This window comes from Talpa occidentalis, unplaced genomic scaffold, assembly GCF_014898055.3.
Source record: "Talpa occidentalis isolate TD23 unplaced genomic scaffold, MPIMG_talOcc4v2.1, whole genome shotgun sequence".
Lineage (NCBI taxonomy): Eukaryota > Metazoa > Chordata > Mammalia > Eulipotyphla > Talpidae > Talpa > Talpa occidentalis.
Genome location: NW_026555331.1, coordinates 111,832,737 through 111,845,775, shown reverse-complemented (window position 1 = coordinate 111,845,775; position 13,039 = coordinate 111,832,737). Strand labels below are relative to the sequence as shown.

The 13,039-nt window shown below is 36.6% G+C and overlaps 1 protein-coding gene across 3 annotated transcripts in view; it reads right to left on the bottom strand.

The window, feature by feature from the left end:
* Positions 1 to 221: 221 nt before the first annotated feature.
* Positions 222 to 13,039, bottom strand: part of NME8 (NME/NM23 family member 8) — a 29,461-nt gene continuing 16,643 nt past the window's right edge. For 2 of the 3 annotated variants that reach the window (XM_054692475.1, XM_037518303.2), the window contains 6 exons: positions 9,889 to 10,033; positions 9,113 to 9,220; positions 7,723 to 7,874; positions 6,325 to 6,469; positions 5,387 to 5,619; positions 222 to 414 (listed from right to left, as the gene is read on the bottom strand). In XM_054692475.1, coding sequence (XP_054548450.1) covers positions 5,388 to 5,619; positions 6,325 to 6,469; positions 7,723 to 7,874; positions 9,113 to 9,220; positions 9,889 to 10,033 — 782 coding nt within the window. In that variant the 3' untranslated portion in view covers positions 222 to 414; position 5,387. The remainder of the gene's footprint in view (positions 415 to 5,386; positions 5,620 to 6,324; positions 6,470 to 7,722; positions 7,875 to 9,112; positions 9,221 to 9,888; positions 10,034 to 13,039) is intronic. The other variant, XM_054692476.1, reaches the window with a different exon arrangement.

The window sequence follows — 13,039 nt, the reverse complement described above, 5'->3', positions numbered from 1 at the left end:
ATTATCAATTAATTTTAGCTAACATAAAAGGCTCATAACTAGACAGTTGATTCCTAATCTCACAAACCGTGGCATCATGAACAGTATAATGAGCTGTAAAGAACTGAGGTTAAGCAAAAAATGATATTATGAGTAAAATTGCATCATGGTACTGAAGGAAATCTAAACTGCTGTTTTCAAATCGAACTGATGGATTTTTAAACTTCATAACATTTTTAGTCTTCTAATAATTTTTAAAATTTATTATGTCATTGAAATTTTTCAGTGGCTGAAAATCACATAGACAATTGCTTAGTGGACTTTCTTCCTTTATTAAAAGCATAAAAAAATTGGCTTTGAAGGTCATCCAAAGTAGCTTCCAAAGGTTGAGGACGTTTACAGTTTAGACAAGCATCAGAATCAGGGGATCCACTCCTGTAAGGCAGTAAGAGTACAAAGAGAGTTCATAAAACAGAGCATAACATATTTTAGGGGAGCTGTCAATTTTCTACAATAGGGAATAAGGACGGGATGCTAGAATATAGTAAGCTCTAACCAAGAATGATTCCGTTGTCCTGTCTAGGATGGGGGTTGAAGGGACTAAGTAGAGCAATCAAAGAAACTCTTTTTTTTTCAGAATCAAGGTACATAATTAGGCCAATAGTAAATGAAGGGGACTCTTCTATATATTGGAATTCATCAAGTCACAGACTTCATTCCCATCTCCTTTTTGCTGTTGGGAGAAAGTGCCTCCTTCTCAGACATACCACTGCCTGCTTTCTGAGTCAGTCTCTGAATTTGTCTTTGAATCAGTCTCATACCCAACCAGAAAGTACTCTTGATTTTTTGTTCTTAAAAATCTCAGCCCAACATATATACACAATGGAATATTATTCGGCAATGAAAAAAGATAAACTCATGCTATTCACAGCAACGTGGATGGAACTAGAAGGAATTATGCTCAGTGAAATAAGCCAGAAGGAAAAAGAAAAATATCAGATGGTTTCACTTATAGCAGGAATATAGGGGAACCAAATAAGACATCAGTGTAAAAAAAATATTAACAGTACAAAACACAACAAAGCAAAAATGGACAATTATAAATCAGAGACATTCCACAGGAGAGGAAGCGGGAGAGGGATCAGAGGGAGGGAGGGAGGAGCACAGGGTACTGAGGTGATGGTGCACGACAGGTGCATTGGTGAAGGAAACTCTATGGGGACTACACCTGAGTGGGTGGGGGAGGGAAGAAAATATTGTTTAAAATTGAACAATGATGTAAAAAAATAGAAAAGTTAATATAAAAAAAAAAATCTCAGCCCAAGCTGTGCCCACGGATTTTATAGTCCTCAGTTGCCTCCTCCACAGCAGCCCAGGACATGTGTTTTCTGCTTAAAAGTCCAAGTGAGATTCACTATCAGTCCACTTAGCTGGCATCATGACAACTTCATAACATTGCCTAACCTTTCTCTTCCAGGGGCAAAAAGATATTTCCAAGTACTGTCAAACTCAGCCCATTTGTCTGCCTTGTGCTGCTAAATACTACCTACCAATTCGACCCCCTAAAGACCAACACCAGCACAAACTAATACATACTCCATTAAAAGACATATAAGTATATGTCTTTGAATACTGATTATTTCTGACTTCTTACCTCTCAAAGATAATGTTACAATCCAAAAAAAATTTATCTTTATCTGTCTCACTTATAAAATCCTTGACAGACATGTACATGCATGTAGACAACTGAGTGAAGTATGCCATCTGTTGGTGAAATGTATTATTTAATTTTTAGATAGCTTGTTGTTTCTATGTGTTTGATATTCTGGACCATTCCTGAGGCAATAACAGTGTGCCTCCTAACACAATCATATTACAAAACTCAAATATTATTAGGCATATAAGTCAGCAGCTAGTACTATTTGATTTGAAGGCATGGGGAATGTGAAGAAAGTAAGGAAGGCAAAGACTTTTATACTACTCTGGACAAAGAAAACCACTGTGAAGAAAACTAATGATAATTTACCCTAGTTTTTTTTTTTAAATACATTTGAAGAAAAATTGAGAAATATCCTTACTGATAATTCACATGTAGCTAGAGTTTGCACAATTCAACAATACAGATGGATGTTCAAAGGTGTGTAATTCTCAAACAGTGTTAGAAAACTAGAATTTTGAGATGAAAAATGTATTACTAACACAAAATAATCAAGAGGTAATGTCAGAAAAATGGCAAAAAAGGAAGTCCTGGACCATCCTTTCCTACAAACTTACCAACTCAGCAACAACTCACAAATAACTTCCCTTTGTGAGAAATCCAGAAATTAAGTGAAAAGTTTATACAATCCAGACTCAAAAGCCAGCAGAAAGAGGAGGGACAACTTCTGGCTGGAGTCTATGTCCCAGTCAAAGGAAACCCTATAACTCTTGACATATTTCAGAGGAGGGAAAGATTTGGTTTGGGCTCAGTGACTCAACTTTCCTGAGAAGGGTCCCAGAGGACTGATCTCTGTTTTGTTAGTTTTGGAGCATAGATGGGTCCATCACAACCTAGCTGCCCTGGGGAAAAACAGAGATGGCAACTTGGGGTGGTAAGCACAATAGCTCCCCCTTTTGCCCAGTGCAAAGAGAGCAGATAAAGAAGTAGAGGTTTCCAGTGACACCATGCACCCCATATAGACAACAAGAACATATGAGGTCTGGTAGCCTTTATATCAGGGGCCAAGTTCTTTGGCACCCACTTGTCCAAGGCAGATGGTCAGCTGGGTCGGGTAGCTCTAGAGGTATGAATGTTTGAGACTGGGTGCAGAGGAGCAAACTGCACATGCATACACCCAACATGCACTTCTCAGCATCCAGAAAACCTCGGTCTCTGTCCCCATCCCCATGACATGGGTATTTGAGGGTCACAGTACTCTGCCAAGGTCCAAACTGCTCCAACACAAAGAGGCTTACTTCACTAAAGCCAGCTTCTGTGGTATCTCAGAAGTCATGCCATCTCCAACTGAGCTGGAAAGTCTGTGAATAAGAGTCCTGATTACCAAAAAACAAAACAAAACAAAACAAAACAAAACAAAACAAAACAAAATATTTCTCTATCAATAACTACTATAAATGTAATGGATCAAGGTCTCCAATCAAAAGACATAGAGTGGGGCCTCCCCTGGTGGCGCAGGCAGTTGAGCGCTGCCCTGTGAAGCTGTCTGCAGCCTCTGTGGCACCAGTTCGATCCTGGCCGGCTGGCAAGGGTCCCACATGGCGTAGCAGACCTCTCCTGTCTGGCCTGCTGCTTCCCTCAGCAGTGTATTTCGTCAGTCTGCCTGTTCTTTTCTCCGCTCTGTCCCTGGTGAATCCTCTCACCTTCCCATGCATCTGGCCTATACCCCGGTTCTTGTATAAATCTTTTTAAAAAAAAAAGACGTAGAGTGACTGAATGGAAAAATATCAAAACTGAAACAAAATATGATATGACCCAACTATATAGAAACTACAAGAAACTCACTTTAAGTTTAAGGAAATACATTAGTTGAAGAGCATGGATGGGAAGTTAGTATATGAAAATGGCATATTGGTGTCTAAAAAAGGGAAGGAATGGCTGTACTTTTGTAAGACAAAATAGATATTCAGGCAAAACCATCATAAGAGACAAGAAGGACACTACAAATAATAAAAGAACCTACCCACAAAGAAGATACGACAATTATAAATATACATATGCACCCAACATTGGAACACCTAGATGTACAAAACATACATTGTCATAATTTAATGGGAAACAGATAACTGTACAATAATAGAGACTCCATTTTCAACACTGAATAGAACACCACACATAACATCAATGAGAAAACAGAAGGTTTGAACATCACTACAGACCAAATGGACTTAGCAGACATATAAAGAACATTCCATCCAAAAACAGAATACATGTTTTTTCAAGCACAAGTGGACCTTTTCTAGTATAGATCATATGTTAAGTCACAAAACAAGTCTAAGCAAATTTAATAAGATTAAAATAATACCAAATATCTTTTCTGACCACAGTGGAATGGAATAAAATGAATAGGAGAAGGAAAATTTAAAGCTTCACAAAAATGTGGAAAGTAAGCAGCATATTCTTCAATGATCAAGGGTCAAAGAATAAATAAAAAAGGACATTAGGAAGTACCTTAAGAAAAACAAAATTAAAAATACAACCTATCAAAACAACATAACATATTAGATGACATATGTTGTCATCTAAGAGGTCAGTTCATAGCAATACATACATACATTAAAAAAAGAAGGAAGAATAGTATCTATGTAAAATTTTGGAAATATAACTATCCTTACTATGATAACCATTTCACAATATATATGTATATCGAATCATCACATTTTATACTTTAAGCTCACACATGTTATGTGGATTATATCTCAGTAAAACTGAGAAAAAAAGAGGACACATCTCAGATAAACAATTTAACATTATACCCTAAAGAGATAAAGGAGAAAAAAATCAAGCTTATGTTAACAAAAAGAAGGAAATAACAAAGATTAGAACAGAAGAAAAATGAAATAGAAAATATCAACAAAACTTTGAGTTTATTTTTTTAAAAAGATTAACAGAATTAACAAACCTTAGCTAAACTAAGAAAAAGAGAGAAACCCCAATAACTGAAATCACAAATTAAAGAAAGCACATTATTGAGAGAACAGTGTTCTCTGCCTGAGGAACCTGGTTGGGTGTGGAGAGGTTTTCCCTTTTCCCATTGCTTTCTCATTATTGCTTTGGAGACTGATTCTCGATTTGGAATACTCAGTTGGGTAAGACTCCACATGAGAAGAGTCTATACCATCACATTCAAGTCAGCTTCTAGAACAGTGTAGGTAAATGATCATGAGCCTGCTCTTTGAAAATAAGGATATAAGTAGGTTTGATGGAAAAAGCTCAGCTGTCTTACCCTTGATCTCCCATATTGTCCAGGCTGGAAAAGTGTTCAAATTTTCTATTAAGAACTGAGCAGATTCAGTCTACACATACTTTATTTAACTATGTTTCCCCAATAACTACCTCTTTACCAGGTAATCGAAAGGACTGCCTATACTCTATGACCCCAATGATCTCTTCTATTATCATACAGCACCCAGGGTAGTGAATTCCATGTTTTAGAATGCTTAGAAAATGAGTGTGGCTACTGGATGAGACTTCATGAGATTGTGGCATTTCAAGTGGCCAAACAATTTCAGACCCAACCTTTTAAACCCAAAGGTATCTCACTTGTCCCACTATGCCCCAGATCCCTGGCATCTGCTAGGTTTGCCTTTGAGGCTTCAGACTTGCAAGGACCTGCATAGTGTGTCTGGCAGGAAATAGAATTTGATTCAGGAATAAGGGGAAAAAGAAAATCATAAGGTGGTACTGTACATTAGTTTTCCTCAGGATTCTCCAAAACTTGAAATGTAGCATTAACGGACTCTGTTACTTCATAGGCATCAGATGCTCCATGGACAGCATTTCTCAAAATATTAACTCCAAAGCGGGCTCTAAGAGAACCTGGGGACAAGAATTTTGCTTCCTCTGGGTCTGTGGGACCCATCAATCTTCTCCATTCCGTAATAGCATTCCACTTGCTCAGAACCATGACCCGAGATGGACCCCTGAAAATAACAGTACTTTCAGTTGACTATTTACAACTGTAGACATTATATACATGGCTAGACAAAATGCCACAGCTTCATTCAGAGAGTTACTCTTTGGTTTATTTGTCCTTGTCCGTGTGATTCTGTACTCCCCCCTTTTTTTCCATTTCTCCCTCTTCCAAAGATTTTGTGCTAGAAGAGTGCAGTAGCTTAATTCCAGGAATATATGCCAGAAACTGTCCCAAGTAGTTTCAACATATTGATTATTTAGTCCTCACAATAAAACTATGAGATAGGGACTATTACTATTCCCATTTACAGATAAGGAAACTGAGGCACAGATTAGGTCTCATGACAAATCCAGGATTTAAAAGCAGAGATTTAAAACTGATAGCCACTATATCTAATGAGAAAACCTAAGGAAACAAAGAAAGAATGGAAGGGGAGGGAGGGACTGAGAGAGAGGAAGGGAGGGAGGGAGCGAGGGAGGGAGGGAGAGATAACAAAGGAAGGAAGAAAGGAGGTAAGGAGTTAAGGAAGAAGAAAGAGGAATATAGGAAAGGAAGAAAATAGAAAAGAAATGAATCCCAAATGTCAACAGGATAATCATTTTTAATCAATGAAATTAGATGGAATGTTTTCATAAATGTTTGCATTTTCCACATTGCTATAATGAACAATTACTACATTTATAACGCGAAGAACTATATACAAGAAACTTACTCAGTAAGCATTTCCAACAGATCTTTATAAAACTCCTTTCCTGTTATTTTTATATAAATTTTTTCTACTTGCTCTTCAGTTAGGACCAGGTCCTTTGCCTGTATTATATCAAAAAAATCTTCTTTGATACGCTTTATGATCTCCTCTAGGAAAACAGATATTTGGTAATCTTGCTGATTGCCTCCACTTCATATTGATTAACATAATTAAGAAAAGTAATACTTTTACTTGCATTATGGTTTATAAAACCAAATCTTATGCTAAACTGAATCTAAAAAGAACCAGATTGACACTGAAAAGTACTTGATATGTTGATGAAGATGTTCAATCTCTGAGACCTGCCTTTGCAGAAACCACTGTAAACATCTAATGGACTATAAAAGGTGGCTAGAAAGAATCTGCTCCTAAAAGTGATGACATGTTTTCATCTCCATGTTATAGATACCAAGGGATTTCTTGCTATATGTGGATTGAAGGGAAGAGTCCATCTGAAACTCTTCTCCCTGAAATAGCAAGGCACCATTGAAGGAATTAAATAAAGTAAATCACAGTAAATAAAGTAAGCTATTCTCATCAATAGCTTAAACTTAGGAAGGATTCTGAACTTTTCCCTAAAGACAATGTGAAACATCTAAAGCATTCTAAGCAGGAAACTAGATAGATTTACACTATATAATAAATAAATAAATTTTAGTTATCTCAGATATAAATATAATAAAACCTGGTTTGGAAGAGGATTGTGAGGATGCAATCAGATGATGTATTTGAGATATGTGTACCATATTAAGCTCTTAATAAACATTCTATCCCCTTCTTTCACCACTAATTTTTTTGTCAAGCACTGGAAATGGTATTTGACTGTATAACTAATAACCTAAGGGAAGGTTATTTCCTTTGCAGTATGGAGGAAGAATTAGGGTAAAGTCATTGGAAAGAGCCTATAGACAAGATGAAGGCTAATGCAGTCTATTGAAGGTGCCCCTTCTCAGGAAAGGAAGTATTTTGAAAAGGAAAAATCCCTTGGATTGCTTGGGGAAGCAAGTGGCAGAGATCCATGTCCATAGATAAACAGAGAACATTGCAGAAATAAGAGATGGATCCATTCCCTGACATTAACATAATTTTTCATATTAATGTATGTAAGAAGAAAAAAAATCACCATCTTCATCAACTTTTAAAAGGACTTCACCAAAATTTGATGCCATTTTTATTACAAGGGAAAGGAAAGGATAGGTAAGGAAGTCGACAGAAAGCAAATATGACAAAAGTTAATTGTTGAATTTAGATAGAGGTACATGACTGATCCATTGCATTATTCTTTTAACTTTTCTGTAGTTTGAAAATTTTCACAAGATGTGGAGAAATTACATACATTGCCTTTTATTTTAAAATACTTACCTCTTCCTTCAGCTGGTACATGTGGTTTAATCAGTGCAAAAGTGGTTTGAGGAGGAAAGAAATACTGTATTTCCCTTTCAGCAGTTTCTAAAGAATCACTTCCATATAACTGATTGATAGGCAAACTCTCCATTGCAAATTGTGCACATAAACTTTGAAATAGAAATCAAGTTAAAATTGCTACAGCATAACTTAACAAAATATAACAAAAGATAACCTAACCTATTTATATAAATCTTTTGATATTGGGGCCTCCCTGGTGGTGCAAGGGATTAAGTCGAGGCTCTATGAAGCAACCCACAGACACTGCAGCATGAGTTCAATCCCCAGCCAGGGTGCTACCCACATGGCACAGCAGACCTCTCCTGACTCACCCGCTGCTCTGCTCAGCAGTGTATTTCGGTCTACCTGCCTGTTCTGCTCCTCACTCTGTCTCTGGTGAATCCTCTCACCCCCCACATCTCTGGCCTGTATTCCAGTGCTTGTATGCATAAATAAATAAATCTTTAAAAAATAATAAATCGTTTGTTATCAAACAAGAACTGCTTGTCCCTGACCTAGGCAAAAGCAAGCAATTACAGAGACACTTAATGAATGTTGTCTCCTTCCAAGGAGGCATTAGTCATTAAGATGAAAAGGCATGAGTATTTAAATAATCATGATGATGTGGGCCTCCCTGGTGGTGCAACGGGTTCAGATGCAACCATGAAGCTCGCCATAGCCACTGCAGTATGTGTTCGATCCCCGGCCAAGGACCTACGCACATGGCTCAGCAGACCTCTCCTGACTCGCCCGCTGCTCCCCTCAGCAGTGTATTTCAGTCAATCTGCCTGTTCTGTTCCCCACTCTGTCTCTGGTGAGTCCTCTCACCCCCCACAACTCTGGCCTATACCCCAGTTCTTGTATGTATGAATAAATAAATCTTTAAAAAATAATCATGATGATGGTTATTCACAGATAACTAAGAAAGAAGGAGTATATGCCTGGTGCACTGCAAAAGCACAGAATATAGAATCCTGGTTGGGCTACTAGCTCACTATGTGTTATTGGGCAATTATGTAATTTCTCTGTATTTTAGTTATCTCAGATATAAATATAATAAAACCTGGTTTGGAAGAGGATTGTGAGGATGCAATCAAATGATGTAGTTGAGATATGTGTACCATATTAAACTCTTAATAAACATTCTATCCCCTTCTTTCACCACTAATTTTTTGTCAAGCACTGGAAATGGTATTTGACTGTATACCAAAAATATCAATGGAAATTGAAAAAAAAATTAGTTTGACATATTTGTCATTTATTTTACAAATACATTTGTATTACTCCATAGTCAAAAGAAATTAAAATGGCTCCCATGAAAAAAGTTGGTCAGCCACATGAATCTTACCTCTTTGGGTCATAGTCTATAGCGTCTTCAACAGTGCTTGGACCTACTAACTCTTTCCAGTGTTGTAATCCATTGCCTCTTGATAAAACAAGAGCTAGAGATGGACCACTGTTAGGAAGAAAAAATAAGTTCATGAAAGAATGGCTCAGTAGCTAATTATATAGAGGCAATACAATGTACTTATCAAATATATGAAAAACATCAAACAATCTTTTAACAGGAGTCTGAAATTAGTTCCCATTGTTATATTCTCAAGACATATTTATAAAAAGGATGGAAGCAGACAAAGGAAAGGAAGAGACTTAGTTCTGACAGAATGGTTCCTGTATTGCTCCTAAGCGCTTGCTGATTTAGATACCCTGCTGACTTCCATCTCAGTTGTATTTCACTTCCTTTTCTAGAAACTTAGAGATTTCTAGCATCCCATTCTCCTAGCACCAGTAATCTTTAGGATTATCAAAGCCCCTGAGAGTCAATAAATTCTCTGCTTGGACTTGATGATGTCTCATATCCTGATTTCTAGCATTCAACTCAACTAGGCTCTAGCAACTTCACCTGAGATCTTCCCTTTACTCCAACAATATTCAAGGAGGACTAGAGAAGACTGACAGTTAAGAAGAGAATTGAGATGGGAGAGAGATTGACAAAGTAGGATTCTGTATATTTTTACAGAATAGAGAGGATTGACTATTTGAACAGAGAGCAGGTTTAAGAGATGATTTAAGTTATTCAAAAATAAATCAGATTGTGCTTTTTAAACCTGAAATCTACTATACCTGGTCATGTTTTTTATAATATTTCCAAAATAATCTTTATTTTCATATTCCTTACACAGTGTTTGTGCTTCGTCTTCTGATAATACCAATTGTCTTTGCATCTGTATTTTAAAGCCATTATCTTCAATAATTTTCAAAACATCCTCTAAAATAAAGTTACATAAGTTTTAAACTGCTAGGCTATAAGCTTTCAACACAACACTATATATTATCATGAGGGCATATCATGCAATATATTCTCATATGAAACTTAAAAGCTTACAAAAATAGCTTATTAGATAATAATTTACAGTGAGAAATATTTTTCACATGTGAAATTAGGATGTTACTTCCACATTTTCACCACACAGAAATCATGCACATATGTACCTACTTGTAACCCCCAAGTGGGAGATCACTTTGGGTAGCTTTATTCATAAATATTAAGTTATGTTTGTATAAAGTAAGTTATACTTCATCTAACATGTAAAATTTTCCCAGTGTGTTTAATTAAAGGAAAATTAGAATAGTCTCGACACAGTATCTGGGAAAGATTAATATTTTAAATAAAATAAGTGTTATCAAATCAACTCCAGTAGCATAGTGCAAGGCATGAGCTATTAATGTTTATTCTAAGAGCCCAAGGAAAGATACACTGCAGAACTACTACCAAAGATGTATTTGGGAATGAAACCTCAGCAGCAAAGGAAACAAAACTGAAAATAAACAAGTGGGACTATATCAAACCTAAAAGTTTTGGCATCCCAAAAGAAATCATCACAAAAACAATAAGTCAACCTACAGAATAGGAAAAAAGTATTTGCACCCTATGCATCTGATATGGTGTTAATTAACAAAATTTACAAAGTGTTCATACAATCCAACAACAAAGAAACAAACCAATTTAAAAAATGGGCAAAGGACCTTAGAATACATTTCTCTAAAGACATTCAGATGGCCTATACATATGAAAAAAGTGTTCAACATCCCTTATTGTAGGAGAAATGTACATTAAAACCATGCTGAGGTACCACCTCAATCCTGTGAGAATGTCCCATATAAAAAAGAATGGAATTAACATATGTTGGTGATGTTGCAGTGAAAAAGGAACTCTCATCTGCTGTTGCTGGGAAAGCAAGTTGGTACAGCCCCTGTAGAAAACAGTATGGAAATGTCTCAAGAAAATAAAAGTGGAAATCCTATTTGATCCAGCAATACTGCTATTAAGTGTCTATCTAAATAACATGAAAAATTTAACATGAAAAGAGCTATCTACACCTATGTACATAGGAGCACTGCTTGCAACTACCAAATCATGGAACCAATCCAAGTTCCCTTCAATAGATGGATAGAGAAACTGTGGGGCATATATTTAAGGAATAGCACACAGCTGTGAAAAAAAGATGAAGTGGTGGCATTTGGCACATAATGGATGAACGTTGAGGCGATTATGTTGAGTGAAATCAGCTAAAAAGAGAAAGGCAGATATCAAATGGTTTCACTCATCTACAGACAATAAATACCAAAAAAGCCCTAAAATAAAACACACAAACAATAAAAGAAATAAAAATATGAACTTGGCAAAAAAGAAAATAATGGTTACCAGAGGGAATAAGGGAAAGGTTGAAGGGGATGAAGCACGGAGGTAGATGGGATATGAGCATGGATGGTTATGTGGAAGCAACAACAAAAAGAAAATGTTACAAATATGGCACACCTTAATCTAAAATATTTATAATCACTTTAAATGTGATTGTTTGTCATCTCATTTTATGAGGCTTGTAATACCATTACAACAAACCCAGATAAAGACATTACAAGAAAAGAAAAAGAATTATAACCCTAATAATTGTGGATACAGAAGTCCTCAACAAAATATTTAAAGTTCAAAACTCACAATATGTAAAAAGGACATATACAACTGCCATGTGTGGTTTATCTGTAGGTTGCAAGAATGATTCAGCAATCAAAAGTCAAAATATCTACCATATTATCAAAATGAAGAAAGAAAAAAAAAACAATATTAGTAGATATAGAAAAAAAAATTGAGAAAATGCAGTATTTATTTATGATAAAAATCTCCCCAAACTAGGGATAAGTGGAAATTTCCTTAATTTGATAAAGAGCATATAAAGCTAACTTTATACTTTTGGTAAAAGATTTAATGTCTTTAGTGTAAGGTCAGGAAGAAGACAGGTGGGTGTGCTCTCACCTCTCCTAGTCAGCATCAAAAATTTCTGGACCTACTAAACATAGAGCTTCCATATGATCCAGCAATTCCACTCCTAGGTATTTACCCAAAGGACACAGAAACATCAATTCCAAAGAACACCTGCACCCCTATGTTTATAGCAGCACTATTTACAATAGGTAAGCTTTGGAAACAGCCCAAATGCCCAAAAATAGATGAATGGATCAAGAAGATGTGGTACATATATACCATGGAATATTACTCAGCATTCAAAAAAGATAAACACATGCAATTTGCAGCAACATGGATGGCGCTGGAAGGGATCATGCTCAGCGAAATAAGCCAAAAAGAAAAAGAAAAATACCAGATGGTCTCACTCATAGCAGGAATCTAGAAAACTTAAATAAGGGACCAGGAAAATGAATAACTATAAGAAAGTGAAAATCAAAATCAACAAAAAACTATGAAACAGAGACACTTTTTGGGGGTGGGGGGCGGGAGGGGAGGGATTGGGGTCAGAATGGGGGGGGTGCAATTGTATGGGGAATATAAAAATAAAATTTATTATTAAAAAAAAAAAAAAAACAAAAAGTTAGTTCTAGCTAGTCTAATGAGGCAAGCAAAAGAAAAAAGAAATACAAAGCACACATAAGAAAAAGCGGTCTCAGGCCTCCCCGGTGGTCAGTGGGCTGAGCACCGTGCTGTGAAGCTGTCCGCAGCCTCTGCAGTGTTGGTTTGACTCCGGCCTGCAGGCGAGAATCCCACATGGCGCGGCAGCCCTCTCCCGTCTCGCCCGCTGCTCCCCTCAGCAGTGCATTTCTGTCGTCTGCCTGTTTTGTTCCCTGCTCTGTCTCTGGTGAATCCTCTCACCCTCCTGCCCCTCTGGCCTGTACCCCAGCTCTTGTATAAAAATAAAAAAATCTAAAAAAAAAAAAAAAGAAAAATCAGTCTCAATTTGCAGACAATATTGTTATTGACATC